Below are 16,456 nucleotides of genomic sequence, written 5' to 3'. Positions count from 1 at the left end.
CAAAATGTGGCTTTGATCATTCTTAATGTTATTTGCGTTCAACTTTGCCCTCGAGTCCTTTCCCCGTTCGCTTTGGTTTTCTGAAATAATACATAGGTACTACTTTCCGAAAAAGAAACGAAGGTTAATCTAAAACTATAAATGACTCTTCTTAGCTAATTTTACAACGCTCATTGCTGTTTGCGAAAACACCCTGTGAGAAACTGACAAGTGCACTTGTTTGCAGAGAAAATGTCTATATTTCATAACCATCCGTGTCTGGGACGTTTTGTGACATTAAAAAGAGACATTGTAAAAGGTGCAAGTGTACTTCATCAATGGAAATCAACGACGTTTCCAGGGATGCTGCCTGTCCCGCTGAGTTACTCCAGCATTTTTGCGTCTGCAGTTCCTTCCTGCACATTGCTTTTATTTTATTTGCCTTGGCTTGAGGCCAGGAGGACTAGCCGGGGCCGAGTGGCCGGTCCTTACGCGGTAGTATCAGCGGACCGGAAAGGAGCAAAGGCGCTCGCTGTGCGACTGCGTTAAGGCGACGGTTGGGCGAAGGTGGCGCCCCGGGCGCTCGTGTTTCCCCTCCGACTGATCCACTCACTCACAGGGCTCGCGTCAGGGAGTGATCTTAATTCTAAGATACCTTGACAGCCCGTGTACAAGTTTCTGAGGCGTCTGGCGGCGAACTTGCCGCCTGTTGGATGTACCACCATGTTTGCAGCAAAGCCCAAAACAAAACCAGCGGCCAAAGGCCGGGGCGCAGCGGCTGCTAAGCAGGTAAATAAACGGTGCGGGGACGATGCTGGTTATTTTGGGGTTGTCCGCAGGGGCAGGGTAGTTCATCCTGGGCGTGTGTCTTCCACATTCCACACCAAAGATCTATGATCTTTGCTCCACACTCCCCACTCTGGGGTGGGGTTGCTGCAGTTTCTTTCAGAAGCACGTGGTGTTACAAATTACATGATGTTTTGCAACAACCTCAGACAAATTATGTGACTTCAATTCCAACAAACTTTTTTTCCAGATTATTTCAGTAAATATTTATGATCACGATTACGCGTGTGGCGCAGCTATTTTTTTGTCAGGGAAACGAAATGCCACAGATTCTGTTTAAATTTTGCAGATTGGTCATGTTAAGAAGATAACACGAATAAGATAACATGAATGCCTCTATCAGTTGGAATGCTATTAAACAAGTCAGAAGAATGTAAACAGTATTCTTCAATTAATTCATGTATTTTTCAACTATTTTAATCGAGCGAGTGAGTGCCTGGCAGGGCTGCATTAATTGAATGTCACTGGTTGCTTGTGAAGATTATTATTTCATTACTAATACCCGTGTGAAGATAGCTTTCATGTCTGGTAGAAAATTCCAGAATTTTGAGTTTGTGACAAACAGAATGTCGCGGCTTGTCCGCTGAATGAATACATGTGGCTTGCACTTAAGAAGTTGCTGCTGAAGTCGTCCAGTAACAAACATCCCGAGATCATTAATGATACAGAGGGCTGCAGAGTACAGTTCCCTCGACGTTCTGCCTCAAATTTAAACTGGAACTCATTTTGCAGCAATACCATTTTCCACAGCAATGTTTTTATTTTTTTTATTCATTGTGATTGTCAGTGGTTTGTGTCTATTTAGAACCATATTGAGACTGCCCAAACACATTCTGCTTAAAACCAGTGCATCATACCAGGTGCGTCTTCATTGCGGAGACGGTACATTAAGGGAAATAGGGTAACTCGAGAGAGAATAGAGGCCCTCAGGAATCATAGACACATAGAAAATAGGTGCAGGAGCAGGCCATTCGGCCCTTCGAGCCTGCACCGCCATTCGATATGATCATGGCTGATCATCCAACTCAGTATCCCATCTCTCCATACCCCCTGATCCCTTTAGCCACAAGGACCACATCTAACTCCCTCTTAAATATAGCCAATGAACTGGCCTCAACTACCTTCTGTGGCAGAGAATTCCACAGATTCACCACTCTCTGTAAAAAATGATTTTCTCATCTCGGTCCTAAAAGACTTCCCTCTTATCCTTAAACTGTGACCCCTAGTTCTGGACTTCCCCAACATCGGGAATAATCTTCCTGCATATAGCCTGTCCAACCCCTTAAGAATTTTGTAAGTTTCTATAAGATCCCCCCTCAATCTTCTGAATTCCAGCGTGTACAAGCCAAGTCTATCCAGTCTTTCTTCATATGAAAGTCCTGCCATCCCAGGAATCAGTCTGGTGAACCTTCTCTGTACTCCCTCTATGGCAAGAATGTATTTCTTCAGATTAGGGGACCAAAACTGTACGCAATACTCCAGGTGTGGTCTCACCAAGACCCTGTACAACTGCAGTAGAACCTCTGCTCTTATACTCAAATCCTTTTGCTATGAATGCCAACATACCATTTGCTTTCTTCACTGCCTGCTGCACCTGCATTCCTACTTTCAATGACTGGTGTACCATGACACCCATGTCTCGTTGCATCTCCCCTTTTCCTAATCGGTCACCATTCAGATAATAGTCTACTTTCCTGTTTTTGCCACCAAAGTGGATAACCTCACATTTATCCACATTATACTGCATCTGCCATGCATTTGCCCACTCACCCAACCTATCCAAGCCACCTTGCAGCCTCCTAGCATCCTCCTCACAGCTAACACTGCCCCCCAGCTTCGTGTCATCCGCAAACTTGGAGATGTTGCATTCAATTCCCTCATCCAGATCATTAATATATATTGTAAATAGCTGGGGTCTCAGCACTGAGCCTTGCTGTACCCCACTAGTCACTACCTGCCATTCTGAAAAGGACCCGTTTACTCCCACTCTTTGATTCCTTTCTGCCAGCCAGTTCTCTATCCACATCAATACTGAACCCCCAATACCATGTGCTTTAAGTTTGTATACTAATCTCTTATGTGGGACCTTGTCGAAAGCCTTCTGAAAGTCCAGATCCACTTATCCACTTATCCCTTATCCACTCTACTAGTTACATCCTCGAAAAATTCTATAAGATTCGTCAGACATGATTTACCTTTCATAAATCCATGCTGACTTTGTCCAATGAATTCACCACTTTCCAAATGTGCTCCTATCCCATCTTTAATAACTGACTCCAGAATTTTCCCCACCACCGATGTTAGACTAACTGGTCTGTAATTCCCCGTTTTCTCTCTCCCTCCCTTTTTAAAAAGTAGGGTTACATTAGCTACCCTCCAGTCCTCAGGAACTACTCCAGAATCTAAAGAGTTTTGAAAAATTATCACTAATGCATCCACTATTTCTGCGGCTACTTCCTTAAGTACTCTGGGATGCAACTTATCTGGCCCTGGGGATTTATCGGCCTTTAATCCATTCAATTTACCTAACACCACTTCCCGTCTAACCTGGATTTCACTCAGTTCCTCCATCTCATTTAACCCCCGGTCCCTTGCTATTTCCAGCAGATTGTTTATGTCTTCCTTAGTGAAGACAGAACCAAAGTAGTTATTCAATTGGTCTGCCATGTCCTTGTTCCCCATGATCAATTCGCCTGTTTCTGACTGCAAGGGACCTACCTTTGTTTTAACTAATCTTTTCCTCTTCACATATCTATAAAAACTTTTGCAGTCAGTTTTTATGTTCCCTGCCAGTTTTCTTTCATAATCTATTTTCCCTTTCCTAATTAAGCCTTTTGTCCTCCTCTGCTGGATCCTGAATTTCTCCCAGTCCTCTGGCAGGCTGCTTGTTCTGGCTAATTTGTACGCGTCATCTTTTGTTTTGATACTATCCCTGATTTCCCTTGTTATCCACGGATGCACTACCTTCCCTGATTTATTCTTTTGTCAAACTGGGATGAACACTTGTTGTAGTTCATCCATGTAGTTTTTAAATGCCTTCCATTGCATATCCACCGTCAACCCTTTAAGAATCATTTGCCAGTCTATCTTGGCCAATTCACGTCTCATATCCTCAAAGTCACCTTTCTTTAAGTTCAGGACCCTTGTTTCTGAATTAACAATGTCACTCTCCATCCTAATGAAGAACTCAACCATATTATGGTCACTCTACTAACCCTTCCTCATTACTCAATACCCAGTCTAGAATAGCCTGCTCTCTCGTTGGTTCTTCTACATGTTGGTTTAGAAAACTATCCCGCATACATTCCAAGAAATCCTCTTCCTCAGCACCTCTGCCAATTTGATTCACCCAATCAATATGTAGATTGAAGTAACCCATTATAATTGTTTTACCTTTGTTGCACGCGTTTCTAATTTCCTGTTTGATGCCATCCCCAACTCCACTACTACTGTTAGGTGGCCGGTACACCACTCCCACTAGCGTTTTCTGCCCCTTAGTGTTTCGCAGCTCTACCCATATCGATTCCACATCCTCCAAGCTAATGTCCTTCCTTTCTATTGCGTTTATCTCCTCTCTAACCAGCAACGCTACCCCGCCTCCTTTTCCTTTCTGTCTATCCCTCCTGAATATTGAATATCCCTGGATGTTCAGCTCCCAGCCTTGGTCACCCTGGAGCCATGTCTCCGTGATCCCAACTATATCATATTCATTAATAACTATCTGCACATTCAACTCATCCACCTTATTACGAATGCTCCTTGCATTAAGATACAAAGCCTTCAGGCTTGTCTTTACAACACTCTTACCCCTTATACAATTATGTTGAAAAGTGGCTCTGTTTGATTTTTGCCCTAGATTTGTCTGCCTGCCACTTTTACTTTTCACCTTGCTACCTATTGCTTCTACCCTCATTTTACACCCCTCTGCCTCTCTGAAGAGAGGCCCTAAGCTATTTCACTTGTTGCACCCATCCCCCTGCCACATTAGTTTAAATCCTCCCCGACAGCACTAGCAAACACTCCCCCAAGGACATTGATTCCATTCCAGCCCAGGTGCAGACCGTCCTGTTTGTACTGGTCCCATCTCCCCCAGAGCTGGTTCCAATGCCCTAAAAATTTGAATCCCTCCCCCTTGCAACATTTTTCAAGCCACGTATTCATCTGCAATATCCTCCTATTTCTACTCTGACTAGCCTGTGGCACTGGTAGTAATCCAGAGATTATTACCTTTGAGGTCCTACTTTTAAGTTTATCTCCTAGCTCCCCAAATTCACTTTGTAGGACCTCATCCCTTTTTTTTACCTATATCGTTGGTGCCAATATGCACCACGACAACTGGCTGTTCACCCTCCCCCTCCAGAATGTTCTGCAGCCGTTCAGTGACATCCCTGACCATTGCACCAGGGAGGCAACATACCATCCTGGAGTCTAGTTTGCGGCCGCAGAAACGCCTATCTATTCCCCTTACAATTGAATCCCCTATTACTATTGCCCTTCCACTCTTTTTTCTCTCCTCCTGTGCCGCAGAGCCACCCATGGTGCCATGAACTTGGCTGCTGCTGCCTTCCCCTGATGAGCCATCTCCCCCAACAGTACCCAAAATGGTATACCTGTTTAGGAGGGAGATGACCGCAGGGGACTCCTGCACTACCTGCCTACTGCTTTACTGGCTATTGGCCACCCGTTCCCTTTCTGTCCCCTTTCTTTTTTCCTGCGGTGTGACCAACTCGCTGTACGTGCTATTCATGACTTTCTCATCATCGTGGATGCTCCAGTATGAATCCAACCGCAGCTCCAACCGTTCAATGCGGTCTGCCAGGAGCTGCAGCTGGACACACTTCCTGCAAACGTAGTCACCAGGGACACCGACCATATCCCTGATCTCCCACATGTTGCAGGCTGAGCAAACCACGGGGCCAATCTCCACTGACATAGCTTACTCCCAAATTAACTCAACTCCCTCACACTATAAAAATCTTTATCCTTTAAACTGTACCTTTACTAATAAATACTGTACCCTTAACTCACAGAACCCTTATCTCACAGAACCCTTAACTCACAAAACCCTTAACTCACTGATCCCTTAACTCACTGATCCCTTAACTCACAGTGGTAAACTGTGTGTGGAGCCACAGGAGATGGGGAAGGTATGGTCAATGAGTATTTATTCTCTGTTTTTACCATGGAGAAAGACATGAGGACCAGGGAACAGGGCAATTAATGGAAGTTTGTAAGGGCAGTCGAGGAGGTGCTGACGTCCTAACGCATATGAAGATAGATAAATCTCCCGGGCCTGACCAGTTATATCTGAGGACAATGTGGGAAGCTAGAGAAGAAATTGCAGGTGCCCTGGATGAGGTTCATAGTCATCGTTAAATACGGATAAGGTGCCAGAAGACTGGAGGGTTGCAAATCTTGTGCCTCAATATAAGAAGGGCTGCAACGAAAAGTCTTGGAACTGTAGGCCAATACATAGCAATGTTACAAATTTTTGAGATTTAAAAAAGCAAGTCTGCAATTCATCCCATCAGATAAAGCATCAAAAGAAGTTTAATTTGAGACCTAATTCACTTTCATATCTTCAGTATTAAAAAAGGTATGGCAATTTTCATACTCGTAATTAGCATCTTGTTCCCTATTGCTTTTCCATTGACTTAACACAAATGCTGTGATCGAGGACAGTCAAAAGCCCATAACTTTCTTAAAAATTAAGAGAACTGAATGAAAATTTCAGTTATTATAGATTGAAGCATTCTGAAACAAATATGAAACATCTTTCTTGGATGACCTGAATTTAAAGCATATCATTAGTTAGTTACCTAATTGTAGCTAATTACAAAATTGACCGTTGTGACGGAAATAGTAATAAACACCCAGATTGCTTTGAAAATTCAAAAATGTGATATTCTCAAGATCAGAACTTTAATATTATTGTATTATGTGCTGTAAGTCCGTAACAGATAGGTAAATAAATAACAATTTCTAGCAGGGCCGGATTAAGATGAAGAGAGGCCCTAAGCTATTTCACTTGTGAGGCCCCCCCCTCCCAATCCCCCACCCCCATGACTAGAAGACCATGACTACCCGACAGTGACAGTGTACAGATTCTACTGTATGTTGTAATTAAACAGTTGGTTTTAAAATACATATTGGATTCACCGCGGAGCGGGCGATACCTTACCTGGATCGCCGTTTGAAGCTCTGGAGTGTTGGGCCTGTGGCAGTGATGGGGTTTGGGGCCGGAGGAAGGCAGGTGAGTGAACTGAGGCCGAGGCGATGTCTGGTGGAGGGGTGGTGCTTGGTCAGGGGGGAGGGGGGTATGAGGACTGTAGTGTGGGTGGGGAAGAGCTGGGGTCACATGGTTTGAGGGGGATGGAGAAGACCCAGTGGAACAACCACTGAGGTTACCAGGGTTATGGGGCCTAGCACTAGGACCCAGCGCAGTTAAACCCAGGAGAGTGGGAAACTGCAGCGTTCAAACTTCAGGCCCGGTGCTGAGTCCAGGCTGCAGGTAAGGCGATGGCTGCGGGCTGCTGGAGGGCGGTGGAGTGGCCAGGGTCAGCGGGCAAAGAGTAGGAGGTCCCGATGGGCGGATGGTCGGCGAGGCAGCGAGGTGAGTAGGCCCCCCTAGATCTCGAGGCCCTAAGCTTAAGCTTGTCTAGCTTATACGTAAATCCGGCCCTGATTTCTAGCAATAGACTAAGTCTTTATGGAGAAGATCAGTTGCTAGCTGGTACATTGGCATATCATAATCAGTAGCATCATCATACTCCCCAGATTTAACCAATAAGCAACTCTGTACACCATGTTTTTCCTCAACTTTTCAATTTTGTCATTGTAAACAAGTTTTTGCTCTTCAAACCACGCATGACATGCCTTTCTGCCCACTACTTTCCCATTAAGAATGTCCTGTAAATCATCACATTTGGAGTAATCCAAATTCGGATAATCACTGCGAATGCTGTCTAAATGAGTCTCTTTAGCTGAATTGACAATTTTGCATTTCTTCTTCGGAGACATTGTTTAAAATATAAAGGAAAAAAAACACTGAACAACATTAACAGAAACAAGTTATTTGCAGTTTTCGAAAAAAGGTGGAAATGATAAAGTTAAACGCTAAAACAAATAGTAAATACCCAACAAAAAATTAATATTCATCAGTTTCATCAAATCAATTAAATTCATCTAAATTCAATTACTAGATCTAAACATCTATCCATTTCATAAGAAAAGGCTAACATTTTTAAATAGCCTAAGTATCCAAATAACAAACTGATTCCATTCACACAAGAATTCACAATATAACGTGATTTTTAAATCTCACTGTCATGAACTTATATGCCAAATGGAAGGAATTTAATGTTTAATTCCCATAAATTAATCTAGAAACATCCACTCTTAATATAATCAAAATTCTTATTTTTTGCACAATACATGTGACTAAAACTGTTGTGGATATTTAGTATAAAAATATTGATTATGGATGGACAATTACACAAAATATAGACGATTTATGACATGATTGTCCAAAAAAAAGGGAATTTAAATCATCTTGCGAGTGGGTGTTTCTGGAATGCGATCGATTGGAACGTTGCCATGAATTTTAACCCCATATCGGCAGACATGGTCGAATCGTTTGGGGATAACTAAAGGGCATTCTGAGGGTTAAGATATACGTGCATTTAGATACTCGAGGACTAAGTAGCGATAGTCACGGTTTTAGGATGGTCTTCACATGGGAGATCATGTCTCACAAATATGTAACCAAAAAGATTGATAAAGGCAGAGTTGTAGATGTTGTATATATGGATTTCAGCAAGGCATATGACTAATGTTGTGCCTCAAGATTCGGTACATGGCCATTGCTGTTCGTCATCTATATCAATCATTTGGATGAAAATGTATAAGGCTTAATTTATAAGTTTGCAATTGATGCTAAAGTGGGTGGTATTATAAATAGCAAAGATAGTTGTCAAAAATTGCAGCAGGATTTTGCTTGGTTGGGCAGGTGGACTGAATAGTGTGAGGTGGTGCATTTTTGGAAGTCAAACCAGGGTAGGATCTACACAGTGAATGGCAGGGCGCTGGGGAGTGTCGTAGAGGAGAGGGATGAGAGGATAATGGAGGTACATAGTTCCTTGCAAGAGGCATCACAAGTAGATAGGGTGGCCAATAGGCTTTTGGTACATTGGACTTCGTTAGTCAGAGTATTGAGTATAGAAGTTGGGAGGTTATGCTACAGTTGTGCACGACATTGATGAGGCTACATTTGGAGTATTGTGTTAAGTTTTAGTCACATTGTTATAGGAAAGATGTTGTTAAGCTGGAAGGGTGTAGGGAAGATTTATGAGGATGTTGTCAGGACTTGAGGGCCTGAGAGGTTGAGCAGGCTGGGACTTTAATCCTTGGATCGCAGGAGGATGAGGGCTTATCTTATAGAGGTGTACAAACATCGTAAGAGGAACAGATAGTGTAAACGCACAAAGTCGTTTACCCAAAGTGGAGAAATCAAGGACCAGAGGACATAGGTTTTGGGTGAGGAGGGAAAGATTTAATAGAAACTTAAAGGGCAACTTTTTTATACAAAGGGTGCTATGTGTTTGGAACAATCTGCCAGAGGAGGTAGTTGAGTCGGGTACTATCACATCGTTTAAAAACAATTTTTTTAACATGGATAGGATATGTTCAGAAGGATGTATGTCATCTGTAGGAATGACAGGGGGAAATCGAAACTGAAACATGAAACTGCTGACAGCAGTGTTGATTCACGTTTTTCTCTCACATCGGTTGTTTCGACAATAATCGACCAGGCACCAGGGTTGCTTTAAACGTACGTTTATTGAGCTTGGTAGTCTCCACACAGGTTTAACAACCTAGCAAAGAGTCCAGCTGACTGCCCTTAATTGCAATGCTTTATATACATTAATGCCACCGTTTAGCCCCCTCCCACATTACCCAAACAATCGACAGACCTGTACACAATGGTCAAGATAACAGGCACGTACACAATGGGAGATGTTAATTAGTGGAACAATACTAGAGCTAAGACAGGGAGTACACAATGGGAGATGTTAATTAGTGGAACAATACTAGAGCTAAGACAGGGACATTTCTCAGACATTCGGGAGCCAGTGGTTTGCATATTCTTCAGCCTTCTGAAACTCAGCCACCTCAATCAGACGAGTGCGGGGAATATCAAAGTTGCGAATATGCAGCATCAGCAGGATAATGTGTATTTCTCAGGATCACAACTTCCTGAGGCCTGCAGCCACATAGTCAGCAACTTTGGTGAGCAGACATTTTAAGTTTCAACCCAGTTCACCTGACCTCCATTTTCCCTTCACATAACCATTTTACAGTGCTGATTCAAGATTTACATTCACATTCCCCCCTTTTGCCATTTTTATGGCAACACTCACAGTCCATTTAAAAGTCCCATTCGCCGAATCTCGTAACCTTCTAGTTCCCTGGCCAAGGCTTCTTGGACCGTCCGACCCTTGTCCCCCAATTCTCCTTCCTCACTCACTTCATCGTTGTCGCTGTCGTTGGGGAATGGTAACAGTTTCTCCTGCTCACTATGGCCTAGCTGGTGCTCTTGACGCCATCCTAGATCCATTATAGCAATTGTCGTAGGAGTGGTTATTGTTCTTAGGTAGCGGTAAGCAGTTGGCCGGTGGAGCAAGAAGCATATCATTGTCGATGCTGACGGGCTTGACAGGGACCATATCTTTTCCCTGGCACTTCACCAATCGTTCGGTTCTGCCCCATGCAGGGGATGGGGTAAACAGGGAGGTAACTGATGTCATTTGTGGATAACAAACCACCTGCCCCTTCCCGAATAGCTCGTTGTGTGCCTGGATGAAAAAATTGGAGTCTTCTCGTTCCCCTCTCTTTCCTCATTCGTTCCGTCCATGTTCAGGCTTTGTCCATTTCCAGCCAAAACCGATTAACCCTGCAGTGGTCACCACACATATTAATGCCACAAAGACCCTCATCTCAGCGATTTATTTCGTATCTGTGAAGACAAGGGAGGGAAAAAGAAAAGAACGTGCAATTTCATGGCCCAGGAACAAACCCAAAGCCCTGCTTCCCGTGGACTGGATCCCCCTCCCTGACCTTGACCTCCCCCCTTTGCTTGGTGTCACCAACCACTTTGCAATGGTGCAAATGCACCCATGCCGATCGTCCTTCTACCTTTACTGCGGTGGGGGTGGTGAGGAGAACCTGGAAGGGGCCCAACCATCGAGGAGAAAGGGTGTCCTTACGAACCCAATTCTTAATCAACACATAAGAGCCCGGGGTGATCCGTCCATTAACGGGAAAATCTATGTCGCCCACATAAGCGGCCTTGACCTCCCCATGAATCTCACGCAGGGCCCTTGTAAGGGCAAGGACGTAAGAGACCATCTCCTCCGTCATGTGATGCAATGTCATTGTGGCCGGGATAATGTCTGTCCAGGGGGTGCGCAGAGGTCGGCCATAGATGATCTCTGCAGGAGACAACCTTGTCTTCCCTGCTGGAAGGACTCTGATCTGGAACAAAGCAACAGGCAACATTTTAACCCATGTGGAGCCTGATTGGTCCACCAGCTTGGCAAGCTTGGTCTTCAGGGTCTGGTTCAAGCGTTCCACCATTCCTGCAGCCTGTGGGCGATAAGCACAATGCAGCCGCTGAGTTACTCCCAGCTGTCGGCACAATTCTTTATTGATAGTGGCAATAAAGTGAGGGCCGTTATCTGAACTGATGGTATTTGGAACCCCAAATCGAGGAACAAACTGCCGTAATAAAATAGACACCACCGTAGAAGCAGTACAATCAGTGGTGGGAAAGGCTTCAATCCACCTAGAAAACACATCAACAATAACAAGTACATGTTTATAACACTGACACTTAGGCAAATCAATAAAATCCATCTGTAAGGTTTCAAACGGAGCAGTAGGTAATGGAGTACGACCTGTCTGGCAGACAACTCCTTTACCTGGGTTGTGTGTCGCACAGGTGAGGCACCGTGCGCTAGTTTGTGCTGCCAAAACCTTAAGTCGAGGATGCCACCATGCCTGTAAGAGAGCGTCTACTAGCAGGGTGGCCCCACAGTGAGTGGCTAGATGTAGGCAATCAATGACCCAGGTCGCTAACTGGTCTGTCATACAGGTCTGTCCGGCCGGCGTGAGCCACAGTCCAGAGTCAGCCTTCCGACAGCCCAGCTGCTCCCATTCCATTATAACATTAGCAGAGGCGTCCCCCTGTAAGAGCAATACATCATTTATGGTTCGCATAGGTTTCTCAGATTCAGACGAGCCCATATAAAGGCTTTTCACCTGCCTCATCATACTACCCACCACTTTAAATCTATCGCGTGAAGCACACTTAGCCGCTTCATCAGCCAACCTGTTACCGATTTGGACCGGGGAATCTCCTGTCGTGTGAGCCGCACATTTAATTACGGCTACCGCAGAGGGCAGGAGGATAGCATTCAACAGGTCAGAGACCAGGATCTGATTGGCAATCTTATGGCCCGTTGAGGTGAGGAATCCCCTGTTTTTCCATAACTGTCTGAAATCGTGAACGACTCCAAATGCGTATCGGGAGTCGGTGTAAATATTGACGGAGTGCCCCTCTGCAAGGACACAGGCTCGGGTGAGGGCAAACAACTCGGCCTGCTGAGCTGAAAACGGTGGGTCAAAACTGCCACAATCCAGCAAGGTTCCATCTTGCTTAACTACCGCAAAGCCTGACAGACGGCGTCCCTGCTCGTTGATGGACGAACTTCCATCGGTATAAAGGATCAAATCTGGAGAGGCTAGAGGTTAATCGCTAAGGTCAGGGCGCGGACTGGTATCCGCGAGAATAGCCTCCAAGCAGTTATGGTCGCATGGAGCGAGGGGGTCAGGAGGAGAACAGAGAAACGCAGCGGGGTTGATAGTAGTGCAGTGCCGGAACTGTAGCTTGGGATTATTCAACAGGTAGATCTCATATTTATTTTGTCTGGCTGAGGTCAAATGCTGGGTCTGGAGTTGTCCCAGCAGGGCGGTCACAGAGTGGGAGGAATATACGGTAATGTCCTGCTGGAGAGTGAGGTTGGCGGCCGACTGAAGACTATTGTACACTGCTGTCAGAATCTGTGTACAATGGGGATACCCCAGTGCCACAGGGTCTAACTTGGATGAATAATACGCCACTGGTCGGTGCTTATCCCCATGCCGCTGGGTCAAAACCGCAGTGGCACATTCGCCCAGGACGGTACAATAGAGCTGAAAAGGTCTATCATACAGGGGTCGCCCCAGCGCAGGAGCCTTCTGCAGGGCCTCTCGTAGATTATTGAACGCTGTCAAGGCTTCACCTGACAACACAAAAGGTACTTTCCTCGCTGGTGTAAGGGGTCAGGTGCTTTATGTCCAGGGCCACATTCGGAATCCACTGCCGGCAGTAGTTGATCATTCCCAGCCACTGTCGCATTCCCCTGGCTGACGTGGGAGGTGCTGTTCTATAAATAGGGTCTATGCGGCTCTCGTCCAACCGATGGCCATCTGCAGAGATTATGACTCCGAGGAATTTCACCTCCTTTTGACCGACATTTACTTTGGAGGGGGACACAACGTACCCCAATGTCTTTACAAAGTTTAACAACAAAATTATAGCTTCCCTATTCTGCTCCTCCGTTTCACTGGCCACTAAAAGGTCATCGACATACTGGATCAATGCAGACCCCTCAGGTAACTGCAGGTTTTGTAATTGCTGTTGCAGACAACGAGAAAATAGGGTCGGTGAGTTTACAAAGCCCTGTGGCAATCTGGTCCATGTATACTGTTGTCCATTATAGGTGAATGCGAACAGGTACTGACAGTCTGGATGTAAAGGAATCGAGAAAAAGGCATGTTGGAGATCCACCGATCCAAAGACGGTTGCTTTAGCCGGGATGGTAGCAAGAATATGTGCTGGGTTAGGAACAAGAGCATGTAATGGTTGTACTATGGCATTAATGGCCCGCAGGTCCTGGACTAGACGATACTGATTCGGCTTTCCTGGTTTTGGGACTGCGAGAATCGGTGTGTTGCAGCAGGACTGGCATGTGATCAAAATACCCTGCTCCAATAGTCCTTTGAGTAACCTGTCGATATAGGGTACGGCCTGGACTTTCAAGGGATATTGTCGTATAGATGGCATGGCTGCACCAGGCTTGACCTGCACCAGGACTGGCTCAACATTTGTAAGTCCTACTTGAGTCTGATCATTCGCCCATACTTCCGGATCAGTAAATTCCACAATATCTCGGCCCTTATGGTGTCTCAAGGTACCCTCCTGAGTAGGTCGGGTGGGTGAATAGGTAATGGACAGATCGGAGGTAACTTGCTGGGGGCCTTGGATATTTTCATCTGATCCCTTCAAGGCCTGAAAAACCATTGGTCCGAGATCTTTGGCGGTATATGGAAGGTATACTTTTAGCGTAAGATGAGGTGCGATGCCAGGACTTTGCCTCCAGTTGGACATAGATATTGACACAGCCAACGCTTCTCCTTCTCGACCGGTTACGGTAGCCAACTCGGTGATGGTCCACTGACTGCCCTCATGGGGCCCAAAGAATTGCTCCAGTTCCGAGTTGGATCCACTCGCATCATAGGCAAGTGTGACATGGTGTTCTTGGTCCTCCAAGTCCAGGCTCCACCACTGGGGGGTTCGATGCTGATAGCACTGTCGATGTTGAGCGTGTTCAATCTCTATGGAATGCGGCTGACATACAAGCAGAAGCTGTAGTCGACAAAGTAGGTCTCGTCCCAAAACATTAATGTCCAAATTGTTAGTCACCACGAATTGGTGCATAATGCGGATTCCTTCATACTGGACAGACACTGGTACAGTTAGGCGATAAGGGTGGGGGATTCCATCAAAGCCTTGTAACATTTCATGCTGTCCAGTAGTCTGGAGGGCTAAGGAACATTGCACTGATGAAACAGTTGCTCCGGTATCAACAAGGAAGGAGTGTGATTCATTATTAACTATCATCTTCAGGTGTGGCTCCGGGATACTGTCATTCCTCCTTGTTGGGGATATCGACAGCATCTTTGGTGGTCAATTTTCAAAGAGGTTTTGGTGTATTCCTTGGAAGGAGGGAGTTGGACCTGGGTCCCCTCCTCGGGGTCCTTGTTGACCTTGCTGTCCAGGTTGTCCGTATTGTCCCTGGCCACTTCCTCGTCTTCCTCCTTGCTGGTTATCACTTGGACATTGTCGGCGCATGTGACCGGTGCCTCCACATTCATAACAAATCAAGGGTTTTCTTGGTCCCCATCCTATTCCTCCATATGGCCGCTGGTTGTTACCTCCACGGGGTGCATATGGTGGCCTGTACGGGGAGGCATTAGGTCCGTTCGGATGTCCCCAAGGGAAAGGGTACGTGTTGTGCTGGCTATCCATCCATACCGGAAAGCAGGGCTGGTGCTCCTTCTGGTATCCTCGAGTCTGCGTGCGGAGGTCCCTTGTGTTCTGGCGGCTGCTCTCGAGTGATAACATATTCCGTCTTTACCTTTGCTGGTGGATCCCTAGCTTCTCCTCTCTTCCATAATGCACATACGGCGCGGCACATATCAGGGGTGGTTATGCCGGTCCAATTTAAATTATTTGTCTTAACGCTGGTACCGACATCATCGGGCAAGCAGAGCATTAGTGTAGCACAGAACTGGGGAGATTGCTGACCGGTGTTAAAGTTCTGGTCCCCAGCATGCGAGCCATACACATCCTTAAATCTTTCCAAAAAGTCCTCGGGGTCCTCATTTCGCTTGGGTTTCTGATCCAGTACCTTGGGCAAGTCAATAGGTTTTCTCAGGGTCGCTTCGAGAGCCGCCAGGAGTAGGGTTTTCCGCTGGTCATCTCCGGCAACTCCCGGGTGCACGGCTTCCATAGCAGCGTGGTCATTGTGCCTCAGCTGGGTGAGGAACTTGCCCCACTGCGTTCGATTCAGGGATTGTCTGACCAGACTCCAGGCATCTAAAGAGACGGCTTGGTAGGCGTCCAGCATGTTGCCGATGAACTCCACAAATCGTCCTGGGCACTTGACTTTATCTGGTGCCCCATTCAGGATTATCAACATATCGTTTGGTTTCCACGGAGCATACACCTGGATGGTCGCAGGGGGCCCTCCTGCTACAACGGCCACCCCGGCGGCTGCAGGATTCGGGACTGTTCTCATTGGCATTTGCCGTGCGCGTGGGGAGTGCTTCTTCTTCCTAGCCCTTCTAGCCTCTTCCTCCCTTCTCTCGTCTCTGTCTTCAGATGCCGTGTCCCCTTCACTCTCCCATTCGTTATTATCGTCGGAGGTCGAAAAGGTGGAGCTGGAGGGGGATTGTGTTCGCCGCTGTGCCATATTCTTTTTGGGTTTGTTCCGGGGGTTCAGTTTAGTTCTGCCTCCCACGGAGTCAGTGGATTGCGGGGCACCAGGTGAGTACGGAGGGGGTCGGCCTGCGGGGGGGGCACTGGGGGCAACTGTCTTCCCGGTGGTCTCCCCTGAATGGGACCGTCTTCTGGGGTTCGGCGAGGGTACGGGAGATTTGGAAACTGGTATCGGTGAAGGGTGAGTTTTAATCTTGGATCGGGTAGCGGGATTTGGAGGAGCGGACACAGGACTGGCAACGGGGGCAG

At 46.2% G+C, this 16,456-nt stretch overlaps 1 protein-coding gene and 1 long non-coding RNA gene across 3 annotated transcripts in view; one reads left to right on the top strand and one right to left on the bottom strand.

The window, feature by feature from the left end:
- Positions 1-482: 482 nt before the first annotated feature.
- cc2d1b (coiled-coil and C2 domain containing 1B) overlaps positions 483-16,456 on the top strand; it is a 77,791-nt gene continuing 61,817 nt past the window's right edge. For both annotated transcript variants that reach the window (XM_033028605.1, XM_033028604.1), the window contains exon 1: positions 483-768. In XM_033028605.1, the coding sequence (XP_032884496.1) occupies positions 703-768 (66 nt within the window). In that variant the 5' untranslated portion in view covers positions 483-702. The remainder of the gene's footprint in view (positions 769-16,456) is intronic.
- On the bottom strand, positions 10,559-11,492 carry LOC116977820. The gene is made up of 2 exons (XR_004413311.1): positions 11,230-11,492; positions 10,559-10,840 (listed from the first exon to the last, which is right to left on the bottom strand). It is a non-coding gene; the product is annotated as an uncharacterized LOC116977820 (long non-coding RNA).

Source organism: Amblyraja radiata, chromosome 10 (genome assembly GCF_010909765.2).
Source record: "Amblyraja radiata isolate CabotCenter1 chromosome 10, sAmbRad1.1.pri, whole genome shotgun sequence".
Classification (NCBI taxonomy): domain Eukaryota; kingdom Metazoa; phylum Chordata; class Chondrichthyes; order Rajiformes; family Rajidae; genus Amblyraja; species Amblyraja radiata.
This window is presented reverse-complemented; position numbering and strand designations above follow the sequence as displayed.